The sequence below is a fragment of the Mandrillus leucophaeus genome, unplaced genomic scaffold (assembly GCF_000951045.1).
Source record: "Mandrillus leucophaeus isolate KB7577 unplaced genomic scaffold, Mleu.le_1.0 Scaffold825, whole genome shotgun sequence".
NCBI classification, from domain to species: Eukaryota; Metazoa; Chordata; class Mammalia; order Primates; family Cercopithecidae; genus Mandrillus; species Mandrillus leucophaeus.
This window is the reverse complement of record NW_012108975.1, coordinates 444,480-469,578: the sequence shown is the minus strand read 5'-3', so window position 1 is coordinate 469,578 and position 25,099 is coordinate 444,480. Positions and strand designations below refer to the sequence as shown.

The following is a 25,099-nucleotide window of genomic DNA, read 5'->3' as shown; positions in this document are numbered from 1 at the left end:
AAGAGGGAGGGAGGGAAAGAAAAAGAGAGAAAGATAAAGAAAGAAAGAGAGAGAGAAGGAAGGAGAGAGAAAAGAGGAAGGAAGGAAGGAAGGAAGGCAGGCAGAGAGAGAGAAAGAAAGAAAGAAGAAGGAGAGAGAAAAGAGGAAGGAAGGAAGGGAGAGAGAAAGAAAGAAAGAGAGAGGGAGAGAAGGAAGGAAGGAAGGAAGGAAGGAAGGAAGGAAGGAAGGAAGGAAGGAAGGAAGGAAGGAAGGAAGGAAGGAAGGAAAGGAAAGGAAAGGAAAAGAAAGCAAGCCTTTAAACAAAAAATAATCAGCAGACCCACCACTGTAGAAAATACCAAAGAGATTTCTTCAAGGAAAAAGAAAATTATCCCAGATAGACAAATGCAAATGTAGGAAGGGAGCAATATGAGGATAAAAGGATCTTATTCTACGAATTCACAAAAGGGAAAGACCAGTTATTCTTTGGCCATAAACTCAAGCCCTAAACAAGTAATTACAAAATCAATTTTAAACTTTTTCATGAGCATTTATTTTGTCATATAAATATTATCTTACCCTATGTATTAATTTCAGAAGAATCATATTATGAAAATGTATTATAATACATATATAATTTTCTTCCTATAGAACCTGTGCCTTTTAAACAACTAAATATATTCTAGCCAGGCATAGTGGCATGCACCTGTAGTTCCAGCTACTCAGGAGGCTGAGGCAGGAGGACTGTTTGAACCCAGGAGTTCAAGGCCAGCCAGCCTGGACAATATAGGTAAGCCCTTTCTTTAAAGAATGTATTCTTGAGGTGACAAAAACTAATGGATTGGAAAGACTTTCCCATTCTCATTTTTAGGTGCTTTATTGCTTAAGTAGAGAAAAACAATTTACTTTTATTTAATTCTGATTCAGTCTCCTCACCAAACTGTCTTACTGATTTTAATCTTTTTTTCCTATAGTTCCAGATTTTCTAAGTATGTAACTATAATATCAGCACAAAGAAATACTTTATCTTTTCTTTTCCAATGTTCATATCTGTTATTTTACTTTATTCTACTATTTCATTTTCTAGAACCACTTAAAAAATAAATAAAAATGTTGCTATCAAGCATCCTCATTTATTTTGTGAGGTTAATTATAAAGTTTTAGTGTTTTTCCATTCATGGTATTACTATTGGTTTTTGATAAGTTGTTATAGTATTATATTTATGTAGTTTTCTTCTAGGGATATTTAATTTAGACTTTTTCTTGGGAATAACTGCTATATTTTAACAAAACAATTGCAGCATCTCTTATATGCTCATACAGTTTTTTCTCTTAATATTTTTATGAAATGTATTATGCTGATCAACTTCCTAATGTTGAATCACTCATGCATTCCTGGAGTATACCCTACTTGGTTAAAATGTTTTGTTTTTAATCTTTGCTAAGCTATAATAATAATTATTATTTTATTTAGAATGTTTGCACCTATTGTCATAAATAACAGAAAATTGATGGGTTTATTTGTACTCTATTTATTGTGTTTTGATATTACGGTTTTCTGGGTTCATAAACAATTTGGAGGATTTTCCATATTGTTCTAAGGCTTTGAATTATTTAAGAATCTTAAAATTATATGTTCTTTAAAGTTTAAATAAAACTTAGCTATGAAGCTAGGAATAAAAAAGAAAATCAGCCTGGCATAGTGGCTCACACCTATAATCACAGCACTTTGGGAGGCCAAGGTGGGTGAATGACTTGAGCCCAAGAGTTTGAGACCAGCCTGGACAACATGACGAAACCCAATTACTACAAAAAAATTAGCCAGGAGTCACAGCATGCGCCTGTATTCCCAGCTACCTGAGAGGCTGAGGTGGGAGGATCACTTGAGCATGGGAGTTTGAGGCTGCAGTGAGCCATGATCATACCACTATACTCAGGCTCAGCAACAGAGTGAGACTCTGTCTCAAAAAGAAAAGAAAGAAAGAAAGAACGGAGAAGGAAGGAAGGAAGGAAGGAAGGAAGGAAGGAAGGGAGGGAGGGAGGGAGGGAGGGAGGGAGGAAGGGAGAGGGAAAAGAAAAGAAAAGAAGAGAAAAACAGCCCATGACATTTCTTCACTTCAGAATGTCAGCCAATAAGCAACAATCCTATTCTAGTTACCACATGCCTGAAAGTTGATCAAGTAACAACAGCCTCACTCCAAATACAAGGTATCCATGGCTGAAAGTAAAACGATCTCTAAATACTCTTGTTTCTTAAAGCTTTTCAGTCTCAGAATTCCATGCTTCCGTGTGAATATCTCTTGCTTTGTTCAGAGAGGTTGTACATTGTATTACAGCTCTCCCCTCCTTACAAGCAAAAAATTACAGCTTTTTTATGGTTATTGTATTTGAATACTCGTATCTTTCTCAGACAAATTGAAAATATGAATATGTGGATAAATATAAATGAATATTGACTATATGAAATAAGAATAATGTCTTGTAAGATTTAAATATGTAAAAAGAACTGAAACACAAACAAAATAACACATAGTATGGGGGAAGCCAAACTAAGAACAAAATAAATTTTGAAGTGTTTGAAATATTCTAAATAATCCTGAGTCAAAAGACAAACCATAATGGAAATTTTAAACTATGTCTTGCCTTTCTGCCCCTGGACACTGCCAAAGAAGCATCGTTAAAGTCTCTCTTCTCCCAGCCGTCTTGTCTAAGTCAGAGTCTCCTAAAGAGCCCAGACAGCTGAGGAAGCTCTTCATTAGAGGGCTGAACTTTGAAACAACTGGTGAGAGCCTGGAGAGCCATTCTGAGCAATGAGGAATGCTCACGGACTGTGTGGTAATGAGAGATCCAAACACCAAGCGCTCCAAGGGCTTTGAGTTTGTCTCATATGCCACCGTGAAGGAGGCAGATGCAGTCATGAATGCAAGGCCACACAAGGTGGATGGAAGAGTTGTGGAACCAAAGACAGCTGTCTCAAGAGTAGATTCTCAAAGACCAGGTGCCCACTTAACTGTGAAAAAGATATTTGTTGGTGGCATTAAGACACTGAAGAACATCACCTAAGAGATTATTCTGAACAGTATGGAAAAATTGAAGTGATTGAAATCATGACTGACTGAGGCAGTGGCAAGAAAAGGGGCTTTGCCTTTGTAACCTTTGACGACCGTAACTCTGTGGATAAGACTGTCATTCAGAAATAGCATACCGTGAATGGCCACAACTGTGAAGTTAGGAAAGCCCTGTCAAAGCAAGAGATGGCTAGGGCTTCATCCAGCCAAAGAGGTGGAAGTGGTTCTGGAAACTTTGGTGGTGGTCATGGAGGTGGTTTTGGTGGGAATGACAACTTTGGTCATGGAGGAAACTTCAGTGGTCGTGGTAGCTTTGGTAGCAGCCATGGTGGTGATGGATATGGTGGCAGTGGGGATGGCTATAATGGGTTTGGTAATGACGGTGGTTATGGAGAAGGTGGCCCTGGTTACTGTGGAGGAGGCAGAGGCTATGGAAGTGGTGGACGGGGTTATGGAAGCCAGGGCAGTGGCTATGGTGGGAGTGGCAGTTATGACAGTTATAACAACGGAGGTGGAGGCAGCTTTGGCAGTGGTAGTGGAAGCTATTTTGGAGGTAGTGGAAGCTACAATGATTTTGGCAATTAAAACAATCAGTCTTCAAGTTTTGGATCCATGAAGGAAGGAAACTTCGGAGGCAGAAGTTCTGGCCCCTACGGTGGTGGAGGCCAATACTTTGCCAAACCACAAAATCAAGGTGGCTATGGCAGTTCCAGTAGCAGCAGTAGCTATGGCAGTGGCAGAAGATTTTAATTAGGAAACAAAGCTTAGCAGGAGAGGAGATCCAGAGAAGTAACAGGGAAGCTACAGGTTACAACAGATTTGTGAACTCATCTAAGCACAGTGACGGCAGGGCCTAGGTGCTACAAAGAAGACATGTTTTAGACAAATACTGATGAGTATGGGCAAAAAACTTGAGGACTGTATTTGTGACTTAACTGTATAACAGGGTATTTGAGTTTGTGTTCTGTGGAAAGTGTAAAGCATTCCAACAAAGGGTTTTAATGTAGTTTTTTTTTTTTTTTTTTTTTTTTTGCACCCATGCTGTTGATTGCTAAATGTAATAGTCTAATTGTGATACTGAATAAATGTCTTTAAAAACAAAACAAAACAACTATGTCTTAAGCTAAATAATAAAAAAATATACAAAACATGGGATGCAGCCAAAGCTGGCTTCTTATGACTCAATTCCATTGGGTTTCCCCCTATCTCTATTGTTCTATCTGTTGTTACCCTTTAAAATGTTGGGGATCCGTTCTTAGTCCTTACTTATACCTAATGTATATTTTTCCCACAAGGTGATCTCATCAAAATTCATGGCTTTAACTAACACATACACTAATATCTTCCAAAATTTCTTTTTTTTTTTTTTTTAAACAGAGTCTCGCTCTCTCCCCTAGGCTGGGGTGCAATGGTGCAATCTCGGCTCACTGCAACCTCCACCTCCAGGGTTCAAGCAATTCTCCTGCCCCAGCCTCCTGAACAGCTGGGATTACAGGCATGCACCACCATGCCTGGCTAATTTTTGTTATTTTTAGTAGAGATGGGGTTTCGCCACGTTGGCCAGGCTGGTCTCAAACTCCTAACCTCAAGTGATCCACGTGCCTCGGCCTCCCAAAGTGCTGGGATTACAGGTGTGAGCCACCGCGCCTGGCATCTTCCAAAATTTCATCCAAGATTTTTCTCCCACATTCCTAATATGCCTGTTGAACAAGTCCACTTAATTGTGCCACAGCTACTTGAAAGTCAGTACGTCTAACACTAAATACATAATCTGCCCCCCCATACTTTTCCTTCTCCTCTATTCTCTAATCTTAATAAACTGGATGACCCATTTACAGTGCAAATCAGGAACACAGCCATCCTACAATACTCTCTCTCACACACAGAATTGTGTAGCCTACATTTTAAAAATCTCTCTTATTTTTCTTTCCTCTTCTCCATTCCCATGTCTTAGGATAGGACCTCATCATTTCTCAACTTATTCCTGTAGTAGACTCCTGTATTAGTCCATTTTCATGCTGCTGCTAAAGACATACCCCAGACTGGGCAATTCACAGAAGAGGTTTAATGGACTTACAGTTCCACATGGCTGCAGAGGCCTCACAATCATGGCAGAAGGTGAAAGGCATGTCTCACATGGAGGCAGACAAGAGAAGAAAGCTTGTGTAGGGAAACACCCTATTATAAAACCATCAGATCTCATGAGACTTATTCACTACCACGAGAACAGCATGGGAAAGACCTGCCCCCATGATTCAATTACCTCCCACTTGGTACCTCCCACAACACATGGGAACTCAAGGTGAGATTTGGTGGGGTGGGTAGGGGGGGACACAGTCAAACCATATCATTCTGTCCCTGGCCCCTCCCAAATCTCATGTCCTCACATTTCAAAACCAACCATGCCTTCCCAACAGTCCCCCCAAAGTCTTAATTCATTTCAGTATTAACTTAAAAGTCCAGTGTGGCGATTCCTCAAGGATCTAGAACTAGAAATATCATTTGACCCAGTCATCCCATTACTAGGTATATACCCAAAGGATTATAAATCATGCTGCTATAAAGACACGTGCACATGTATGTTTATTGTGGCACTATTTACAATAGCAAAGACCTGGAACCAACCCAAATATCCATCAATGATAGACTGGATTAAGAAAATGTGGCACATATATACCATGGAATACTATGCAACCATAAAAAAGGAGGAGTTCATGTCCTTTGTAGGGACATGGATGAAGCTGGAAACCATCATTCTCAGCAAACTATTGCAAGGACAGAAAACCAAACACTGCATGTTCTCACTCATAGATGGGAATTGAACAATGAGAACACTTGGACACAGGGCGGGGAACATCACACACTGGGGCCTGTCATGGGGTAGCGGGAGGGGGAAGGGATAGTATCAGGAGATATGCCTAATGTAAACGATGAGTTAATGGGTGCAGCACACTAACATGGCACATGTATACATATGTAACAAACCTGCACGTTATGCACATGTACCCTAGAACTTAAAGTATAATAATAAAAAAAAAACAGACAAAAAGAAAAGTCCACATTCCAAAGTCTCATCTGAAACACGACAAGTCCCTTCTGCCTATGAGCCTGTAAAATCAAAAGCAAGTTAGTCACTTCCTAGATACAAAGCAGGTACAGGCATTGGGTAAATACAAGCATTCCAAATGGGAGAAATTGGCCAAAACTAAGGGCCTATAGACCCCATGCAAGTCCAAAATCTAGCAGGAGTGTCAGTAATTCTTTTTTTTTTTTTTCTTTTTTTTTGAGACAGAGATTTGCTCTTTTTGCCCAGGCTAGAGTGCACAATCATGGCTCACTGCAACCTCCGCCTCCTGGGTTCAAGTGATTCTCCTGCCTCAGCCTCCTGAGTAGCTGCAACTACAGGTGCGTGCCACCATGCCCAGATAATTTTATATTTTTAGTAGAGATGGAGTTTCACCATGTTAGCCAGGCTGGTCTCAAACTCCTGACCTCAGGTGATCTGCCCACCTCACGCTCCCAAAGTGCTGGGATTACAGGTGTGAGCCAGCATGCCTTGACAGCAGTCAAATCTTAAAGGTCCAAAATGATCTTCTTTGACTCCATGTCTCACATCCAGGTCACACTGATGCAAGAGGTGGGCTCCCACGGTCTTGGGCAGCTCCACCCATGTGGTTTTGTGGGGTACAGACTCCCTCCTGGCTGCTTTCATGGGCTGGCAATGAGTGCCTGTGACTTTTCCAGGTGCACGGTGAAAACTGTTGGTGGATCTACCATTCCGAGGTCTGGAGGACAGTGGCCCTCTTCTCACAACTCCACTAGGCTGTGCCCCAGTAGAGACTCTGTGTGGGGTCTCTGATCCCACATTTCCCTTCTGCACTTCCCTAGCCAAGGTTTTCCATGAGGGACCCACTCCTGCAGCAAACTTCTGCCTGGGCATCCAGGCGTTTCCATACCTCCTCTGAAATCTGGGTGGAGGCTCCCAAACCCCAGTTCTTGACTTCTGTACACCCACAGATTCAATACCACATGGAAGCTGCCAAGGCTTGAGGCTTGCACCCTCTGAAGCCACAGCCTGAGCTCTATGTTGGCCCCTTTCAGCCACAGCTGGAGCAGCTGGGATACAGGGCACCAAGTCCCTAGGCTACACACAGCATGGGGACCCTGGGCCCAGCCCACTAAACCATTTTTCCTCCTAGGCCTCAGGGCTTATGATGGGAAGGGCTGCCATGAAGACCTCTGACATGCCCTGAAGACATTTTCCCCATGGTCTGGGGATTAACAGTTGGCTCCTCATTACTTATGCAGATTTCTGCAGCTGGCTTTAATTTCTTCTCAGAAAATGGGATTTTCTTTTCTATCACATTGTCAGGCTGCAAATTTTCCAAACTTTTATGCTCTGTTTCCCTTTTAAAACTGAATGCCTTTAACAGCACCCAAGTCACCTCTTGAATGCTTTGTTGCTTAGAAATTTCTTCTGCCAGATACCCTAAATCATCTCTCTCAAGTTCAAAGTTTCACGAATTTCTAGGACAGGGGCAAAGTGCTGCCAGTCCCTTTGCTAAAATATAACAAGAGTCACCTTTGCTCTAGTTCCCAAGAAGTTCCTCATCTCCATCTGAGACCACCTCAGCCTGGATTTCATTGTCCATATCATTATTAGCATCTTGTTCGAAGCCATTCAACAAGTCTCTAGGGAGTTTCAAACTTTCCCACAAGTTCCTGTCTTCTTCTAAGCCCTCCAAACCATTTCAACCTCTGCCTGTTACCCAGTTCCAAAGTCGCTTCCACATTTTCAGGTATCTTTTCAGCAGCACTCTTCTCTACTGGTACCAATTTACTGTATTAGTCCATTTTCATGCTGCTGATAAAGACATACTGGAGACTGAGTAATTTATATGGGAAAAGGGGTTTGTTGGACTTACAGTTCCATGTGGCTGGGGAAGCCTCATAATCATGGTGGAAGGCAAGGAGGAGCAAGTCACATCTTAAGTATATGGCAGCAGGCAAAGAGAGAGCTCGTGCTGGGAAACTCTACCTTATAAAGCCATCAGATCTGGTGAGACTTATTCACTATCCTGAGAACAACATGGGAAAGACCTGCCCCCATGATTCAATTATCTCCCACAGGGTCCCTCCCACAACATGTGGAAATTCAAGATGAGATTTGGGTGGGGACACAGCCAAACCATATTCCATATTTCACCATATCAGTGAAAATTAATAGAGAATAGAAAAACAATATAGAAAGTCAAGAAAACCAAAAGTTGGTTCTTTGAAAAGATCCACAAAATTGATAAACCTTTAGCTAGTTTGACCAAGAAAAAATTAAGATTCAAATTATTAGAATCAGAAACTTAAAAGGGGCATTACTACCAACTGTGGAGAAATAAAAGGATTATAAAGTGGATGATTTTTTAAAAATATACAGACAACCAAAACTGGCTCAAGAAAAAAAAAAAAGACAATATAAATAGACCTCTTAAAGAGCGGATCAAGTCAATAATCAAAAACCTACCTATGAAGCAAAGTCCAGGCCCAGATGGCTTTACCACTAAATATTATCAAGCATTCAAAAAGAATTAGCACCAGTTCTTTACAAACTCTTCCAAAATAACAGAAAAGGAGGAAAATCTTCTCAGCCCGTTTCATGAGTCCAGTATTATACTGACACCAAAACCAGATAAAGATATCACAAGAAAGAAAAGCTACAGATAAATATATCGTATAACTATAGATGCAAACCCCTCAACCAAATACCTGCAAACCAAACCTAGAAACATATAAAAAGAATTATATACCATGATCAAGTAGGTTATGTTTTTTTGAGACAGTGTCACAAGAGCTCTGTCACCCAGGCTGGAGTAAAGTGATGTGACCATACCTCACTGCAGCCTCAAACTCCTGGGCTCAAGGCATCCTCCTGCCTCAGCCTTCTCAGTAGCTATGTAGCTATATACACAGGATCTCACTATGTCGCCCAGGCTGGTCTGAAATTCCTGGCTTCTCGAATTCCTCCTGCCTTGGCCTCCCAAAGCACTGAGATTACAGGCATGACCCATCACTCCCAGACCCAAGTAGGATTTATCCTAGGCAAGGAAGATTGGATTAATATCCAAAAATCAATGTAATATATCCTACTGATACAATAAAAGACAAAAGCCATGAAATTATCTCAATGAATACAGAAAAAGCATTTTTTAGAAATCCCACACCTTTTCATGTAAACGAATTCAATTAAATAGGAATAGAACAGAATTTCCTAAACCTGATAAAAGGCATCTACGAAAAACCCACAGTTAACACCACACTTAATGGGGAAAGGCTCATGCTTTCCCCCTAAGGACAAGAATAAGACAAGAATATCTGCTCCCATGATTTCTGTTCAACATTGTACTAGAGGTTCTTGCCAGGGCTATTAGGCTAGAAAATTAAATACAAGAATCCAGGCCACAGTGGTTCACACCTGTAATCCCAGTACTTTGGGAGGCTAAGATGGGTGGATCACAAGGTCAGGAGTTTGAGACCAGCCTGGTCAACATCTCTACTAAAAATACAAAAATTAGCCTGGCGTGTGGCAGACATCTGTAATTCCAGCTACTGGGGAGGCTAGGGCAGGAGAATCGCTTAAACCCCAGCAGCAGCGGTTGCAGTGAGCCAAGATCGCACCACTGCACACCAGCCTGGGCAACAGAGCAAGACTCTATCTCAAAAAAAAAAAAAAAAAGAATCCAGATTGGCAAGGAACTAGTAAAACCCTCTCTTCACTGTAACATGATCTCATAAAGAGAAAATCCTAAGTCATCCACTAAAAAAACAGAAACTATTAGAATAAATGAGTTCAGCAACATGGCAGGATATAAGATCAATATACAAAATCAATTCTATTTCTATATACTTTAAATGAACAATCTGAAAATGGAACTGAGATTTCATTCACAACATCATCTAGAAGAATAACATACTCAAAAAATATTTAACAAAAGAAATATAAAACTCAGAAAACTATAAAACATTGATAACAGAAATTGAAAAATATCTAAATAATTGAAAAAAATCCACATTTATGGATTGGAAGATATAACATTGTTAAGATGGCAATACTCCCCAAACAAATCTACAGATGCAACATAATCCCTCCATCAGAAGCTGATTTCTTCATAGAAATTGGTAAGCTGATTATAAACTTCATATAGAATTTCAAGAGATGCAGAATAACCAAAACAATCACGAAAAAGAATAAAGGACTCACATTTCTCAATTTTGAAACTTACTATAAAGCAAGAGTAATCAAGACAACGTGGCACAAGGACAAACATACACATTAGTGGAATAGGCTTAAGAGTACAAAATAAGCCCAGAGATCTCTGGTTAACAGATTTTTGACAAGGATGCCAAGACTATTAAATGGAGGAAGAATGTTATTTTCAATAAACGGTGCTAGGACAACTGAACATCCACATGCAAAAGAATGAAATCAGAGCCTTACCTCACACAATATATAAAAATTAACCCAAGGCCAGGTGTGGTGGCCTATGCCTCTAATCCCAGCACTTTGGGAGGCTGAAGTGGGAGGATCGCTTGAGCTCGGGAGTTTGAGACCAGCCTGTGCAACATGGTGAGACCCTGTCTCTACAAAAAGTAAAAAAAAATTAGTCGACATTCTACTCAGAGGTTGAGGTGGGAGGATCGCTTGAACCCAGGAGGCTGAGATTGCATTGAGACAAAATCGTGCCACTACACGCCACCCTACATGACAAAGCACGACTCTGTCTCAAAAAAAAAAAAAAAATTAACTCAAAATGGATCGAATACCATTATATAAAAGCAAAACTATAAAACTCTTAGAACAACTAAGCGAAAACCTTCATGACTTTAAATTTAGCAAAGGATTCTTAGATATGACACCAAAAGTACAAACAAAAAAGAAAATAAAATCGGTAAGTTGGATGGACTTCATTGAAATTAAAAACTTTTGTACTTAAAAAGACACTATCGGGATGTCCAGGCGAGTCCCAGGCTGAAGGAGGCGGCTCCAGACAGCGCCTGAGCGCTGGCGGCAGGCCCAGGCTGTGGCGTGTGTGCGCTGGGAGACACGATCTTGTAGAAAATTTCAGCTATACCCGTTGGAGTAGAAGCTGAAATAATAGAAGCTGTGTACGATGCATTACGGTATTGAAGAAAATTAACTTTTGTATTAAATATTTGGAATATAAGGAAATAAGGAAAGGTGACTGAAAATGGTGCAGAAGAAAATACAAATCACACGCATAATGGATGAAAGGAACCGACAGGTCACTTTTACAAAGAGAAAGTTTGGATTAATGAAGAAAGCTTATGAACTTAGTGTGCTCTGTGACTGTGCACTTTCAACAGCTCTAACAAACTGTTCCAATATGCTAGCACTGATACGGAGAAAGTTCTTCTCAAGTATACAGAATAGAATTAACCTTATGAAAGCAGAACCAACCCGGATATTGTCAAGGCTCTGAACAAGAAGGAACACAGAGGGTGCGACAGTTCAGACCCTGATACTTCATATGTGCTAACTCCACATACAGAAAAATATAAAAAAATTAGTGAGGAATTTGATAATATGATGTGGAATCATAGCATCGCACCTGGTTTGCCACCTCAGAACTTTTCAATGTCTGTCACAGTTCCAGTGACCAGCCCCAATGCTTTGTCCTACACTAACCCAGGGAGTTCACTCGTGTCCCCATCTTTGGCAGCCAGCTCAACGTTAACAGATTCAAACATGCTCTCTCCACATCAAACCATATTATAAGACACGTGTCCCATGGAGCTCCTCAGAGACCACCAGGTACTGGCAATGCAGGTGGGAGGTTGGGTACTACAGACCTCACAGTGCCAAATGGAGCTGGAAGCAGCCCAGTGGGGAATGGATTTGTAAACTCAAGAGCTTCTCCAAATTTGATTGGAGCTACTGGTGCAAATAGTTTAGGCAAAGTCACGCCTACAAAGTCTCCCCCTCCACCAGGTGGCGGTAATCTTGGAATGAACAGTAGAAAACCAGACCTTTGAGTTGTCATCCCCTCTTCAAGCAAGGGCATGATGCCTCCTCTAGTAAGTTGAACCTTTCTTCAACTTCATTGTTTAAAACACGTATTTTTTACATAGTCTGTAGCTTCCTTTGGAATTTTCTGTGCCACTGTAGAATCTACACCTATTCCCAATGAATATTTCCATTCAAAATTAGTATTTGAAGAGACAAGACTATTTTAAATACACAAAAATCAGATTATGGAAATTCACTTAATGGTTATTTAAAATTAAAGCTAAATATGAACATGGATGGAACTGGAGGTTAATGTGTGAAGTGAAATAAGCCAGGCATGGAAAGATAGATACTGCATGTCCTCACTCATATGTGGGACCTAAAAAACTGATCTTGTGGAGATAGAGAATAGAATGATAACAGATGCTGGGAAAGGTGTGTGGGTGGGAGACGGGATAAAGAGAGGTTGATTAGTGGGTAAAAACATACACTTAGATAGAACAAATATACCCCTGTATTCAGTAAGGGAGAAGGGTGACTATAGTTAGCAACATTGTAGATGGAGTATATTTCAAAGTAGCTAGAAGAGAGGACTTAAAATGTTCCCAACACATAGGAGGGATAAATACCCAAATACCCTGACCTTGCTCATTACACATTCTATGAATGTAACAAATACTCACATGTACCCCATTAACATGTAACACACTTTCAATCAATTTTTAAAAAGTAAAATATAGAGAGATTATGTTTAATTTTTTCTTTTACCAGGCTAGAAGCATTAAACATGACTTATTTATTCTCTGTTAAGAAAAAAAAAAAAAAAAGGACACTATCAAGAAAATGGAAAGGCAACCCACAGAAAAAGATAAACTGTTTAGAATTCACATATCTGAAAAGCGACTTGTATTCAGAACATATTAAGCAGTCTTATAACTCAATAATAAAAAGACAACCTAAATAAAATATGGGCAAAGAATCATTAGAGTGTGTGAAAGGGTGTTTTACATTTATGTTAGACCTAGCTACTAATGGACTCCCAATAAAGGACATTTTTTTTAAAGTATGATATGTAGACCACTGGCATCAGAATCACCTGGGATGCTTGCTAAAATTGCCAGTTTATGGGTATCTCTGTAGATACAGTGTACCAAGAAGACTGGAGGCAGGGCTCAGGAATCTGCATTCTTCACCAAATCCCTAATCACACTAAAGTTTGAGAACCACTTATATAGAATGTTATTTCACAGACTAATATCTCAGATAGGTCTCATTCTGTTTGACATTTTCAAAGAGTTACAGTGTCAGCTGGTGGACATTTGTCTAGAATTCTAACACAAGTGGTAATAGCACACAATAACACACAATATTTATCAATGTTGAACAATGGTATCTGTTCTCTGGTAGTATGAAACCTTGGAAAATTGCTTTTCTTTCTATACATGTTATAAATCAATAGCATAAATCTCAATTTTTGTCTTAGAAAAAAAATATGGCAAAGGACCTGAACAGACATTTCTGCAAAGAAGATATACAAGTGGCTAATAAACCTTTAAAAAATGCTTCACATCAGTAGTCATCAGGAAAACACAAATCAAAACCACGGTGAGATTTTATTTTACACCCACTAGTATGGCCAGAATTTAAAAGTGAGACAGGTTCTAGCAAGCAAGCAGAGAAAGTGGAACCTTCATACACTGCTGGTAGGAATACAAAATGATGCGGCCTCTTTGAAAACAGTGTGGCAGTCTTCAAAAAGTTAAAGATGCAGTTTTCAAATGACCAATAATTTCACTCCTGTGCATATATCCAAGGAAAATGAAAACATATTTCTACCAGGAAATGTGTAATAAATGTCTATATCAGCAATATTCATCATAGTCAAAAAGTGGAAACAACCCAAATGCCTACCAACAGATGATATGATGAAATGTGATAGATACATACAACAAAATATTATTAGGCCATAAAAATGAGTGAAGTACTGATAAATGCTAAAACATGAGCGAACATTGAAAACATTATACCAAGTGAGAGAACCCAGTCAAATGATCACACAGCACATGAATTCATTCACATGAAAGCCCAGAACGGGGAAATCTATAGAGACAGAAAGCAAACTTAGGAATGAAGTGACGATGTTGGGAGTAAGAGGGTGAGAGCTAAAGAGTATGGGGTTTCTTCTGAGGCTTATTTTGATGAAAATAATCTAAAACTGACAGCGGTAATGGATGCACACATCTGTGAATATACTAAAAATCATTGAATTATACACTTTAAATAGGTGAATCGTAAAGTATATAAATTATATCTCAAAGTGATGCTCAATGCTTTGCTTATTTTGCTTTGTTTTTAAAACTATATGCATGTATTACTTTTACTTTAAATATTAATTGTATTGAAAATAATAATTGTGGAAACATACCAAGAAATCTAATTATTATGAGTATTTTCTTACCATTGTCCCCATTTATTCTTATTTCATATTCTTTGTAGAGTTTTTGTATGTTTTTGATAATTTCCTCCATGTACTGTCGCTCTGATGGCAACTCCCCCTCCAAACTTTTATGGCGATTAAATATCCCAAGCCCAATATCTGTCCAGTTTTCCTGTAAATGTTTAATAATCTTGAGAGTATCATATTTTGACAGTAGAACATCCCCAGTAAACTCTTCTTTTTTCTCATTCAGCATCTAAAGAGTGAAAGGAAGAGGAAGAGTAGCGTATTATCTATCCACTAATGATTTTATCAAGGTCTACCTAATGCTTATTCCCCAGTGACTCTCAATTATTTTGGAGTTGCATATCCTATTATTATTATGCTCCAAAGAGATGGTATATGACATATATCTTATTTTTTAAATTAAAACGAATTTAAACTAATTTTGATACTCTGTGAGATAACCCATAGTTTACCAGGATGAAAATCATTATATTAAATTCTGTGTGGTTAAAAAACAAAAAAAAAAGTAGAGATAGGCAATTAAGTCCTATAAAGCTAAGCATGTTTAATTACTATTGGCTTTCGTAAGGTTGTAATATATCTGTTTACATGATCCCCACTAGACTGGGAAAGTGCCTAGAATATACAGGTTGTGTTTTATTCACATTTTGTTTATCTGTCTAAACCCAAGTCCAAGTGCTGAACATGACATATCAATAAATATTTGTGGAAAAATAAGGTACAATTTATATATATAATTGGGCATTATTTGTGCTCAGATAATAGAAACATTACCCAGCCTTCAATAAGAGTAATTAGCAAGGGGAGACAGTGTAGAAGAGCCATTAGGAGTAAGAACTTTGAAGCCGGAGAGATCTGGACTCAAATTCTGACTCCGCCACTTACCTTTTATAGATAACTTAGGTAAGTTACTTAACATCCTAGGCTTCAATTTCCACATCTGGGACATGAAGATTATAAGACTTGCATCATAGGGCAGCCATGAAGAATAAGTAAGATAATATATGGAAAACACATTTTCAGCTCCTCACAAAGAGTAAGTGCTTAATAAATGAGAGCTATTACTATTCCTAAATTGAAGAAATATGACTTTTTTGTATTTTTTCTATGCATGTCAAAACTGCCAGATAAAAAGTAAAAAAAAAAAAAAAGTCACTAAACTAGACATGTTGTATATAGATCAGGAAATATCTTCAATTCTGAGAATATACTGTTCAAGTCATTCCTAAAGAAAAGAAAATGGTTTGTTGGGATCTTATGCAATTTCATTAGGGAATGATTTCGATATTCACTTTGGATATATTTCAATGCCACATATATTTTCCTTTGTCAGACTACTATAACGTGATAGTAATTTGATCAATGAAATCTATTTTCCAAGCTCTGACCCCTTAAAGATTGTTATTAATGTATAAACAAAATGTGGTATATAAATACAATGGGATATTATTCAACCTCAGAAAGAAAGAAAATTCTGACACTTGCTGCAAAATAGATGAACATTATGCTGAGGGAAATAAGCCAGTCACAAAAGTAAAATACTGTATGATTCCGCTTATATGAGATGCCTAGAATCATCAAATTCATAAACAGAAAGTAGAACGAGATTGCCCAGGGGGTACGGGGAGGCAGAAATGGGGACTTACAGTATAATGGGTACAGAATGTCAGTTTGGGGAAAAGAAAAAGTCCTGGAAATGAATGGTGGTGATGGTTGTACAACAATATAAATATATTTAGGGCAACTGAACTGTATGCTTAAAAATGATTAAAATGGTAAATTTTTTGTTATATATATTTTACCACAATAAAAAAAGATGTTATTAATTTTAAAAGTCCAATTTGTCCTTAAAACAAAAGCCAGATATAGGACAGGCACAAACGTTACTTATGTCTGACAATTAAATAATAGCATTGAACTACCCTCACTTGTAGGGAGCCAAAGGCCCGTGGGACGTGGCCAACTCAGCATTCCACTTGAGGCTATATGATCAAACAGCAAACTGTGTCACGAATGCACGAATGCATGATGTGAGCAAACTCACACTGCGCCTGCCACCAAAACGTTTGCAGAGGGACATCACTCCCTGGCACCGGGCTCTTTGAAGTTATCTATTGAGAAGTCTGGCACCTATTGTTCAAAGGATGCAGTCTTGCAAGCCTGCTGTGAACCAAACAGCAATTACCCAACAATCACTCCCCCTTTCTCCCGTCTCTTTTGCCTAATAAATACAGAGGGCTGTGTAAAGCTCAGGGCCCTTGTCCACTACAGGCAAGGTGCCCCCTGGCCCCTTCTTCCAAATATACTCTTTTGTCTCTTGTCTTTTATTCCCACGTTCACCCTCCTTTGTTCAGTCCCCCTATGTCTGTGCGGGTTACATAGTAGCATCTGAACACAGGACTTCAAGGACGTGAACTAAGAAGATCTGCTGGAACAGAGAAACTGAAATTGACAAGGCGAATGGGGAAGCCGGGATGAGTCTGCCGGCAGTGGAGATAAGGTCAGTACCCTGAAGAGGTACTGGGAGCAGTGCTTTAAAGAAGTACTGGGAATGGGAAGTTTTCTGAATCAGGATAACACGGAGCAGAATTTGTCTGTTGGAGAAAAACATTATGTGCAGTTGCTGAAAGTTTTATTGAGATGAACTGGTCCTCAGGTTAGTTCTCAGACATTGACTAAGCTGCTGCAGGAGGTTATTACACATAACACGTGGTTTCCACAGGCAGGCAGTCTTGATGTGGAAAATTGGGACAGAGCAGGAGAAGGATTAAAACAGGCTCATCAAAAAGGTCTTAAAGTTGATTCTTCAGTTTTCTCCACGTGGAGTTTAGCTCGTACTATACTTCTGCCATTATCTCCTCATTATTCTGCAGGACAGCGGGCTTAATCTAAAAATCTGAAAGAATCTGTTGTCCCACCCACAGTTCCAATTGAAAATAAAAAACAGGAGAGGGAGGATAAAAATTGGCCTATACCACCTCCTCCAGTTGCAGAAACATCTGAAACACCTCCTTTGATAGCAGAAATAGAAACCCCAATACAAAGAATTTTATGCTCTGCTGCCACAGCTGGAGAGCCCTTAGGACCTTGTGCTTTTCCTATTTCCGTAAGGGCTGATCCAAATAATCCACAGCAGGTTATTCATGAACACACTCCCCTAGAGTTTAAGTTGTTAAAGGAATTAAAAGCAAGTGTGGTAAATGATAGCGTACAGAGCCCATTCACCTTAAGATTGCTAGAATCTGTGTTTGGTGCTATGCGTCTTTTACCCTTTGACGTGAAACACTTGGTGCGAACTTGCTTGTCGGCTAGCGCATATCTGACATGGAATTTAAACTGGCAAGAAATGTGTGCAGACCAGGCTAGACAGAACCGTGCTGCTAGAAATGGAGACGTTACAGAGGATATGCTGTTAGGTAATGGTCCTTATTCAGACCTGGAATGTCAAATGGCACTCCCAGATGCCGCTTATCAGCAGTGTGCACAGGCTGCTAAATGTGCCTGGGTCACAATTCCTGAAGAGGGAGTCCCAGTACAATCATTTTTACATATCATGCAAGGGTCACTGGAACCCTATATGCAATTTCTTGCAAGATTACAAGAGGCAGTGAAGCGTCAGATTCCTCATACCGTGGCTGCAGAAATGCTAACCTTAGCTCCAGCTTTTGAGAATGCAAACGCGAACTGTAAATGTGCGATGGCACCAGTGAGGTGTACAAAAAACTTCGGAAATTTTCTCAGACCTTGTCAGGATGCAGGAACTGAGCTTCATTGCTGTGCAATGTTAGTGCAAGCATTGGCTAATTTAGCAGTTGACAAATCTAAAAGGAGCCAAGGGTCAAACCCTAAAATGGGAAAATGTTATAATTGTGGAAAAACTGGACATTTTAAAAAGGAATGCCGCCATATCTCAGGACGGAAAGGACCTTACAACGCAGTGCCCCACCCAATGGAAAAAAACACCAGGACTGTGTGCTCGCTGTAACAAAGGAAATCACTGGGCCAATCAGTGCCGCTCAAAATTTCATCAGAATGGCACCCTCCTGCCGGGAAACAAGACATGGGCCTGGCCCCGGGCCCCACAAACAATGAGGGCATTCCCAGTCCAGACCTCAACCCCATTTGAGGGATAGGTTCCTGGAGGCACATTGATTCCCTCACCCCAGGAACACCAGGAAGTGCAGGATTAGAGCTACCCACCAAAGAAAGAATCACATTAGTCAGGGGAGACAAACCTATCAAAGTTCCCACTGGTATTTGGGGACTTTTACAAACAGGATACACAGGACTAATTTTAGGCAAAAGTCGTCTTAATTTGCAAGGCATCACTGTAGTTCTAGGAGTGATTGACTCTGATTATGAAGGAGAAATTCAAGTAGTTTTAATGTCACAAGATCTTTGGGTTTTTGAACCGGGAGATCTTTGCTCAATTACGCTTATTCGTTGCAAATTATACCCTTCTCCACGAAAGGAGAAAGGAGAAAATAAAGGGTTTGGGAGCACAACTACATGAGAAATCTATCACAACCAATAGCCTCTAAATAGACCCACCTGTGGGTACAAATTAAAGGAAAGAAATGTTATGGGCCTATGGATACGGGAGCTGATGTATCAGTAACATCTAAAGACAATGGCCCCCATCCTGGCCCTTGCAATTAACTTCTACATCCTTAGTGGGAAAGTGTTCAACAGAGCCCTGAGATTTTACTTTGTCTTGGTCTGGATGAACAGTCGTGTACTTTGCAGCCTTATGTCGCAAATATAGCTATCAATTTATGGGGTCAAAACTTAGTTACACCTTGGGATATGAGACTTACAAATGAAAACTTTGATAACCCAGGATTTAAAATGCTGAAGAACATGGGATATCAGAATGGAAAAGGTTTAGGAAAATTTCTTCAAGGAAATCCTAACCCAGTATCAGTAACTGCAAAAACAGAAAAGGGCTAGGACGTCAGGATTTCTGAGGGTGGTCATTGATACTTCTCCGCCGCCCACTGCCTTACCATTAGAATGGCTCAGTGACAAACCTGTATGGGTGGATCAATGGCTCCTATCTCAGGAGAAGCTGATGCAACTTCAGCAGCTAATAAAAGAACAATGGGACACCGGACACAAAGAGGAGTCAGCCCCTGGAATTCTCCAGTGTTTGTTATTCCAAAAAAGTCCAGAAGATGGCGACTGCTACATGATTTAAGAGCTGTTAATGCAAAAATTAAACCAATGGGTGCCTTACAAAAAAGTTTACCATCTCCAGTGGCTATTCCAAAAGACTGGCCTCTTGTAGTAATAGATCTTAAGGAGTGTTTCTTTACTATACCCTTACACGGGAAGGATAAGAATCGATTCGCCTTCTGTGTGCCTTCTATTAATCAAAGAGAACCTGTTTCTCATTATCAATGGAGAGTTTTACCCCAAGGCATGATTAACAGTCCTACGCTGTCAGCATTTTGTAGGACAGGCATTAAAGGAGCCTCGGAATATGTTTCCTACTGCTTATATCATTCATTTTATGGATGATATTCTTTTGGCCACTCCTACAGATCAAAATCCTACATCAGTTATTCAGAGGAACAAAGCAGCCTTTGACTAAATAGAATCTCAAAACAGCCCCAGAAAAGGTACAACTTCCCCATACCAACACTTAGGAACTGTTGTTACGGAGAGAAGTGTATGGCCTCAGAAAGTAGTTCTCCATAAAGACAGGTCACAGACTTTAAATAATTTTCAACAATTATTAGGAGATATTAATTGGCTACGCCTGATGTTAGGTATTGCTACCTATCGACTCACATATCTTTACTAAACCCTGCAAGGAGATTCTTCTTTAAATTCCCTGCGGCAATTAACGAAACAGGCAGAAGCCGAATTACGAATTACGGCTTGTAGAGCAAATGTTACTGCAGAGACATGCCACATGGCTACAACCGCAAAAACCTTTGCTTTTGTTTCTTCTTTCTACCCCCCACTCTCCAACAGGGCTCTGGGGCCAGTTCATAGACAAGTCTGTAAGAGTAACAGAATGGCTCTTTCTACCTCATCAAACAGTCAAAACCTTGCAAATTTATCTTTTTTTAATTACACAAATTGTGACTATGGGCAAGCATAGGTCAAAAATGCTTATGGGATATGATCCTGACAAAATTATTGTTCCTTTACACTCCCAGCAACAAGCCGCAGCTTGGGAAATGTCAACTGCCTGGCAAACTGCTTTTGCAGACTTCGTGGGTGCTATAGATAACCACTGTCAGGCCTCTGAGCCCAAGCTAAGCCATCATATCCCCTGTGACCTGCATATATATATCCAGATGGCCTGAAGCAACTAAAGATCTACAAAAGAAGTGAAAATAGCCTCAGCTGATGACATTGTACCATTGTGATTTGTTTCTGCCCCACCCTAACTGATCAATGTACTTTGTAATCTCCCCCACCCTTAAGGAGGTTCTTTGTAATTCTCCCCACCCTTGAGAATGTACTTTGTGAGATCCACCCCCTGCCCGAAAAACATTGCTCCTAACTCCACCGCCTATCCCAAAACCTATAAGAACTAGTGATAATCCCACCACCCTTTGCTGACTCTCTTCGGACTCAGCCCGCCAGCACCCAGGTGAAATAAACAGCCTTGTTGCTCACACTAAGCCTGTTTGGTGGTCTCTTCACATGGACGCACATGACAACCACTACCCCTCAGACAAAATTTTACAGTTTTATAAAATCCATTCTTTCATTCTTCCTGTGATTTCTCACCACAAACCTATTCCAGGTGGACAAATTTATTTTACTGATGGCCCTTCCAAAGTTTGTGCTGCTATCTATGGACCAAAACATACTCAAATAATGATGACCTCGGGTTTCAGCTCAACGCTCAGAGCTAATTGCAGTCATTCAGGTTTTGGAGCTCACAGCTTCCGATCCTATCAACGTCGTCTGTGATTCAGCTTATGCTGTAAATGTAGCCAGTCACATAGAAAGTGCTACAATTAAAAGTACACTAGACCCAGAACTGCTGAATTTATTTTTAAGACTTCAACAAGTTATTCACTCTCATGCAGCTCCTTTTCATATTTCTCATATTCGTTCTCACACACAACTTTCTGGGCCACTATCTCTAGGTAATGAAAAGCAGACAAATTGATTGGTTCTGTGTTTCAGCAAACTCGAGTGTCTCATGCGCTGCTGCACCAAAATACTTCTACCCTTACTTGTATGTTCCATTTATCTCGCAGCCAAGCTAGGGCTATAATACAAACCTGTCCTACTTGCCAGCATGTCTCCCTGGAGAAGGCTGTAACCCACGAGGTTTGGCTCCAAATGAAATTTGGCAAACAGATGTTACACACATAGCAACCTTTGGTAAGCTTACCTATGTTCACGTGACTATAGACACTTATTCTCATATGCCGCATGCTACATGCCAAACACGTGAGACAGCTGGTCATGTACAGTGACATTGTCATCAATTGCTCATATGGGGATATCTAACAATTAAAAACTGACAGTGGACCCACTTACACTAGTATGCCTTTCAAAATTTCTTACAGCTTTGGGCTATAACCCACAAAACAGGAATTCCTTATAATCCCAGAGGACAAGGCATTATAGAGCGGTCACATCAAACATTACAATGCATGTTGAAAAGACAAAAAGCGAGTATAAGAGGCAAACTACCACCTCAATCAAAACTACATTTAGCTTTATTTTCTTTAAATTTTTTGACTCCTGGTACAAATTATAAGACTCCAGCAGAAAGACATTGGCAAGTGTTAGAGGAAAAGAGGAAAATTTATTCGAAAATGTTATGGAAATCCACAGAAGAAGGAAAATGGAAAGGTCCGGTGGATTTACTGATGTAGGGATGAGGGTATGCTTGTGTTTTTACAGGAGATGGACAAACTGTGTGGGTGCCCTCAAGGTGCGTGCGACCATGGAACGGGAGACTGGAGGAACCCAGGGTGGCCAACCATGGGCCTGGTCCCTCCAGTATGAGCCATGAGCCAGCTGAGCCTGAGTGCAAAGACGGAGAGAAGGCTGACCACAGTCACGATGACATCAATCCTCATAACCTGGGGACAACTCAAGAAAACCACGCAGGCAGCTGAGAAACTACTGGAGCCTCAGGGACAGGCAAAAATCCCTGAGTCCATATTCTTGGCCATGTTAGCCATAATGTCCTGTGCAGTATGTTTTCCCTGTGCAGAAGCAAAAACATACTGGGCATATGTTCCCAGTCCCCCAGCAGTACAACCTATACTTTGGAGTGACACTCCTCCTGAGATTTGTCACGATCAGGGAGAGTGGGCTCCAGGACCCCTAACTCCCCCGACGTAGAACAATTAGACTCTCAGAATAATGTCATTAATTATACCCTCCACTGGAAGGACTTCCTTTGTGTATCACTACAAAGACATCACTCAGCCATAGCTATCTTACAATTCAAGCTCAAACATGGTTGAGTCACTATGGAAAAATTATGTACTTATTAAGTCTTGGTTCTACTAATGTGACTGGTGTGCTAACCAACCATTCCTGGCCCAGTTGCCCTAATTGTGCTGATTATACAGAATAGATTCCATTCAATAGTTCCTACCCGCTTCTCTGGACCCAGTGTCTTGGTCCACTGGTAAACGGAGACATTGTGGATTGGGGGCCTAACGGTCAATTAGACGGAAAAGATGAAAATCAGAAATCATGGCACAAACTTCACTGGCTTTGGCAGCAAGTTTTCAATGCTTCTTCTTTACACAACACTGAGATCCAATCCCAGTCTGCCGCCCAGACTGCTTGGCATGGAGCAGGCTTTAGCCCGCCTCTTCCTCTGGCCTTATCTAGGGAGGAAAGGACCAATTCAAGAGATGATATAGAAGGCAGCGCTCCCATTTATGAATGGCAACATCTGGGTTGGAATATTATCCAGTAATAGCAATAGTAAGCAACACAGTCCCTTTTTTGGCAGCTAGGAAGGACCAGCTCCAGGTACACAATACCCAATTGACCTGCAAATCTTGCCAGTGATATCACTGCATTAATCATAGCACACTGAAAACACATAATCTCTCTACTTCCATAGTTTTTAGGTCGCATCCCTGGGCTATGATTCCTGTTAATCTGTCTGAGCCTGGGGCTGCCACACCTGCTTTGCATTTTGTGAAACTTCTAATTCAGCTTATTCATCATGTCTGTAGAGCCTTCAGCATGATCATTTTTGCTACTGTTACCTTGATCACCACTCATAACTTCTGTTGTGAGGTCCTCTGTAGCTTTGCATAATTCTATTCAAACAACTCAGTACCTGGAGAACTGGATGCACACAGCCGACCAAGCATGGCTACTTCAGAATAAAATTAACACTGAGTTACAAACTGAAGTGGCGATGTTAAAAATCCACGGTTCTATGGTTAGGGGAACAAGTACAAAGCTTGCAGTTGCAGCAGCAAATGCGTTGTCATTTTAATTACACTCATATTTGTGTAACCAACTTAGAATATAACCAAAGCAAGTATCCATGGAACCTTGTGAAAGCCGATTTGCCTGGAGCTTTCACATCCAACATCACCTATAATACTGGTGAATTACAAAACAAAATTCTTGATTTAAATAGGCAAATTCAAGAATTTCAGCCTTCTTTTGAAGACTGAACTAAATTCCAGCAAGGCCTGAAGAGCCTCAACCCTTGGACCTATCTAAAGCACCACCTTAACATCTTACATGTAGTTCTTAGAATGTTGTTGTTTTGTCTCTGTCTTCTGTTCATAGTCTGTAAAATCAGATGGACTGCCAATTGGAAAATGAGAGCTGCCCAGCCTGGCTCTACATTCTTTCAATTAATACATAAACAGAAAGGGGGATATGTAGGGAGCCAAAGACTTGTGGGACGTGACCAACTCAGCATTCCACTTGAGGCTATATGATCAAACAGCAAACTTTATCATGAATGCAGGATGTGAGCAAACTCACACTGCGTCTGCCAGCAAAAGGTTTGCTGAGGGACATCACTCCCTGGCACCAGGCTCCTTGAAGTTATCTACTGAGAAATCTAGCACCTATTGTTCAGAGGATGCAGTCTTGCAAGCCTGCTGTGAACCAAATGGCCGACTGACAATTACCCAACAATCACTCCCTCTTTCTTGCTATCTCTTTTGCCTAATAAATATGGAGGGCTGTGTAAAGCTCAGGGCCGTTGTCCACTAGAGGCAAGGTGGCCCCTGACCCTTTCTTCCAAATATACTCTTTTGTCTCTTGCCTTTGATTCCCGCATTTGCCCCCCTTCGCTCAGTCCCCCTAGGTCCATGCAGGTTACACTCACTGCCACCCAAGTAGATTTTCCTAATTTCTTTCCTTTTTTTTTTTTTCAGTGAGTGTCTGTTTTCTAGATGAAGACATATGTCAGGAGAAACAAAGCTTTACAATGTAATATACAGTAGAGCTGTCATTTTAAGCTACACATGAAAGCAAAAGTTACTAATTCTTACCCTGCATAAGCAAATATATATTCAAAGAAGAAAAAGGTGTAAAGCTTGTATCTACCAAACTTTTTGTGTTCAACATAGAATTTTTTTTTTTTTTTTTTTT

The 25,099-nt window shown here is 40.2% G+C and overlaps 1 protein-coding gene and 1 pseudogene across 1 annotated transcript in view; one reads left to right on the top strand and one right to left on the bottom strand.

Moving 5' to 3' along the window:
• Positions 1-25,099, bottom strand: part of AXDND1 (axonemal dynein light chain domain containing 1) — a 196,197-nt gene that overhangs the window by 93,280 nt on the left and 77,818 nt on the right. Inside the window, exon 16 of the mRNA XM_011968050.1 lies at positions 14,525-14,759. Within this exon, the coding sequence (XP_011823440.1) occupies positions 14,525-14,759 (235 nt within the window). The remainder of the gene's footprint in view (positions 1-14,524; positions 14,760-25,099) is intronic.
• On the top strand, positions 11,288-12,143 carry LOC105530483 (annotated as a pseudogene).